Below are 4,114 nucleotides of genomic sequence, written 5' to 3' on the forward strand. Positions count from 1 at the left end.
AAAATAAACACCAATTTGAATATTTTTCATTCCATTCCATTCCACCAACCAAACATTGAGACGCAACCATTCCATTCCACCTCATTATTCATACTAAACACAGAGATGAAACCATTCCATTCCATTACACTTCATTCCTGAACCAAACACACCCTAACATCAGTATAAAATGGCAGATCATACAAAAACACATATTTCAGCTACAATTTTGTGTGAATGTACATACATATGAAAGATAATGCGTAGAATTAGCCATTTTCATAATAAAATTTGCCATGGAAGCAACCATTTCCACACCGGGGCAGGAAACTAAAACATCCAGTAGGAAAATGATGAACAAACGAGAAATCAAAAAGGCAGGGGAAGGACCTGTGTTTGGGAAGTGACAAACAAACGAGCGGGTTGCAGGTAGAAAGCCGGGGCCGGCCATGCCGAGAATGCTGCAGCGGTGACACCCACGAGAAGAGGATGGCGCTGGGAGGAGGCTCCATGTGCGACGGGGACGAAATTCGCTGGAGAATGGACTTCCTCGAGCCGCCGTTGTGCTTGTACTTCTCCCCACGCTCGAGGCCGCCGCCATGACCCGCGCTCGAGACCGCCGCCGGAGCACAAACAAGGCTGGTGGAGGAGATCGAACCCCAGCAGCAGCCGTGCGCGCGCCCTTCCTCCTCTGTTGCGCCTTCCATCGCCGTCCGCCGGATCCACCTCCTGTTCGCCACCACCCGTCTCCGCTCGGGGCTGTCGTCCGCCGCCGCCCGGGCTATAGTGTGTGTGACGTGCGGGTAGGTGGGGAAGAAGGTGAGGCGGAATGGGGGAAGAAGAACGCGAGATCGGGAGTGGGGGCGTGCGGCACAGTTTGTCAAGGCCCGAACGAGGATGTTGGATAACGTGGCGACACATAATGCTTCGAAAGTCGTGCAAAATGATCCAACCATAAATGAGACGTTTGGGCGGGATGCTAGACACCACACGTGTGGGCGTTATCATTTGGGTTACCTAATTAATAAAAAGAATGAAACGTGCTAATATGTCCAGCAATAAGTAGGACTGGTCCGACGGCTAGCAATGGACACGTGCATGGAGAGCCCCGACAAAGGTGGGCCGGGCTGGGCTCTTTAACGCCCCACAAGATCAAAGTCTTGTTGTCTCTTGACCGACTCCCGAATCCGGAGCACACACACACAGCTCAGCGAAGACCTCCCGAACTGTACGGCGGCGGCGGCGGCGGCGGCCGAGGCGGCCGAGCGACAGTGGCCGGCATTGGTCGCCGGAACTTCGAGGTAGGCCCTCGCGAAGCTTTTTCCGACCCTAGGCCCGCCGCCCCTGTTTTCCACTGGCTTCAGCTTTTGAGTGCTCGCTGACTACTGTAACCCTAGGCTAAGCGACGGCTGTGTTGTGTCTCGTGAAGACGGCGGCTTGGCCCAGCGACTCTCGGCAAGCCTGAGGTACTCATAAATGGAAGAACACGCGAACATTCTTTGCTGATTCAGCCTATTCAATGCCTGATGTGTTGGTTCGATGCCTTATGTTGCCCAGTGGGTCGAAATTAATTGGGGATAACCGTGATGTGTTGGTTCGATGCCTTGATGTTGCCCAATTATCAGTGTACTCGTGACTAGTAGTAGTACTACTAGTATCTATTGACAATAGCAACACGCACTTGGAGTACTTCACATAAATGGTTCCTTATGTGCTGATCTATTAATTGACAACAAGTAATTGGCCTTGACACAATAGGTGGTTACTAATCAACGTTTGGAGGGAATCCCGTGTGCTACTATGCGTCTTATAAGACTAGAATTTCTCTTTTAGCTACTACGATGGCTAGAAAATTTTATGCTGAATTATACTAGTAAATAATTTTATGTGCAATTTTCAGGCATTTTCAACATGGAACCAAGTTCTAACATGCCGGAAGAGCAGATGCCGCCAGATTTAACTGATGTCTGGGTGGATTGGTGTGGGAATGGATTTTCTGTTACCATACCACCAGATGCTAGCATTGGGGCTTTGAAGCGGCGTGTCAACGACGTCCGGGGACTGCCTATCAAGAGACAGAGGCATAAAGCAAGTGTCGTGAACAGACCTGTGGATAAGCCGGAATACGTGACCAATGTTGAGTTGCAAGATGATGATCGTCTTATTTCTTCGTTGACCCAGCCCCCTGCCACTCATCTTATCGGGTAATGACCTTTTTTTTTCAATCGGCGAAGTAGGCCATGAAGTTTCAAGTTCTCTAATGTTTAGAAAATATCTGGTGCTTTGACATCTAATTTTGTTACCGTATTACCAACTTCGGAAGAGCCATAAAAATTGCTAAAAAATAATAATTGTTGTTTTCAATATTTGTCGTTGTGAAACTATGAGTTGGTAGCAGATTCCGGTATACGCATATTCAAAACATCTAATTGTTACCATTATTAGGTAAATATATAATCTGATTTCTCTTAGCAATTATTTTAAAACCCATATAGGTTGAACGAGGTGGACAATGAGCTCTACAAGCAGGAGTATAATAAAGTTGATGGAAAGCGTACTTGCATTGTGACTGAAGTTAGGAAGAAGAATTACCTTACTGATTCCGATGACAAAAAGACTGAGTGGGTAAAAGGAAAATATACTGTAGGAATGATGACCACTGATTGTCTTGTGAGAAGGTATGAACCAGGTCATAAATCAGAAATCCTTTGTTCGCTCCGCCTGATGAATAAATGGAGACATCCTAACGTGGTAACGCTGGAGAACATGTATGAGAGACGTCCAAACTGTTATCTTGTGGTATCCAGTTCATTCGATGAAACATTTGCTGGATGGCTCAGACAAAATCAGCCACTAAATGAGGATGGAACATTTAGCCCCGTTTTCAACGGACTTATGTTGTAAGCAATCATTTCATTAAAACTTAATACTTCTAATCATCTCTGTTTGACTGTTTCCACCCCCATGTTAACTAATATACTGCTTTGCAGGGACCTACTTGCCGTCATGGACAAGTTGGTTCAACGCCGGATCCGGCCGAAAAGCCTCACAACAAATAATCTGTATGTGAAGATGCTGAACGATCAACCACAGCTTAAAGTACTCATTGACAAAGGTAATTCTTTTTCCACTCTCCACTAAACTGGAGCATCCATAACCTCTATATAAAATTATTAGAATTTTATTTTACAAGAGCACCTCCAATGACAGATGTAAAACTTATTATCAATCCATATAACTGCAAAAGAGCCAGAAAACAACTCCAACGGCATTGTTTATCCCGTATACCTATCCCATTTGCTATCTCGAAATTTAGGTCATAGCCTATTTTTTCTCCAGAGTCTATTTTCTCCCTCCATGTATTCACCTCGCCACAACCTTGAATTTTTGGTATATTTTGTGAAAAAAAAGAAACTCCTGCCCTCCCTCTCTATCTATCCAAGAGATGGAAGGGCAGAGCCTGTCTCTCTCCGGCCTCTCTCTTGATCCCTCCTGCGCCTCCCCACCATTGCTAGTGCCGCCACAACAGCATTACATCGCCTCTCTTTGGTGCCTCCCCTAGCATCTAATCTATTATCTATGTAGTTATGTCATCTATGTCAGTTATGAACTATCTTAGTTTAGCATAGCTCGATTTGTACCTAAACCTAAAACTTCAAATATTATGTGTGGAATTGTGGTGGTATGTTCTAATATGTTTGAATCTTATTATATTGTGAAATATTACAATTGTTTGGAGTGGAGAAGGACATACAAAGAGAGACAGAATGGGTCTTAGTATGGTACCAAATTTAGGTATGATGTTGCGGAAGAGAGAAAAAAAAGGTTCTCTAAAATTATCTCCTATATGTAAAACTGCCTTTTTAGGTGACCAAGTTTAGATATGATATTGAAGATGCTCAGATGCCCTACAAAACTACCAGGTCATGTTGTGCAAAGTTCCTTGTAAGGATAAAGTGATCAACAATGCAACTTACACTGTTCTGTGTTCACTTTGTCTTTTTTTACAGGTCACATGCGACTATGTTTAAATTCTAAATTTTACATGTGCATACTTATCCTCCACGTCCATGATTTTTTGTGTGTTCTCTTTAAAATTAAAAGGTGTAATTTCTGTCATATACGCCTTATGGTT

The 4,114-nt window shown here is 44.3% G+C and overlaps 1 protein-coding gene across 2 annotated transcripts in view; it reads left to right on the forward strand.

Moving 5' to 3' along the window:
- The first annotated feature begins 732 nt into the window (after nucleotides 1-732).
- Nucleotides 733-4,114, forward strand: part of LOC119270644 — a 6,005-nt gene continuing 2,623 nt past the window's right edge. Inside the window, exons 1-5 of one of the 2 annotated variants that reach the window (XM_037552669.1) lie at nucleotides 733-1,280; nucleotides 1,377-1,445; nucleotides 1,880-2,183; nucleotides 2,475-2,879; nucleotides 2,970-3,094. In XM_037552669.1, the coding sequence (XP_037408566.1) occupies nucleotides 1,891-2,183; nucleotides 2,475-2,879; nucleotides 2,970-3,094 (823 nt within the window). In that variant the 5' untranslated portion in view covers nucleotides 733-1,280; nucleotides 1,377-1,445; nucleotides 1,880-1,890. The remainder of the gene's footprint in view (nucleotides 1,281-1,376; nucleotides 1,446-1,879; nucleotides 2,184-2,474; nucleotides 2,880-2,969; nucleotides 3,095-4,114) is intronic. The other variant, XM_037552670.1, reaches the window with a different exon arrangement.

The sequence above is a fragment of the Triticum dicoccoides genome, chromosome 3A, assembly GCF_002162155.2.
Source record: "Triticum dicoccoides isolate Atlit2015 ecotype Zavitan chromosome 3A, WEW_v2.0, whole genome shotgun sequence".
Taxonomy (NCBI): Eukaryota; Viridiplantae; Streptophyta; class Magnoliopsida; order Poales; family Poaceae; genus Triticum; species Triticum dicoccoides.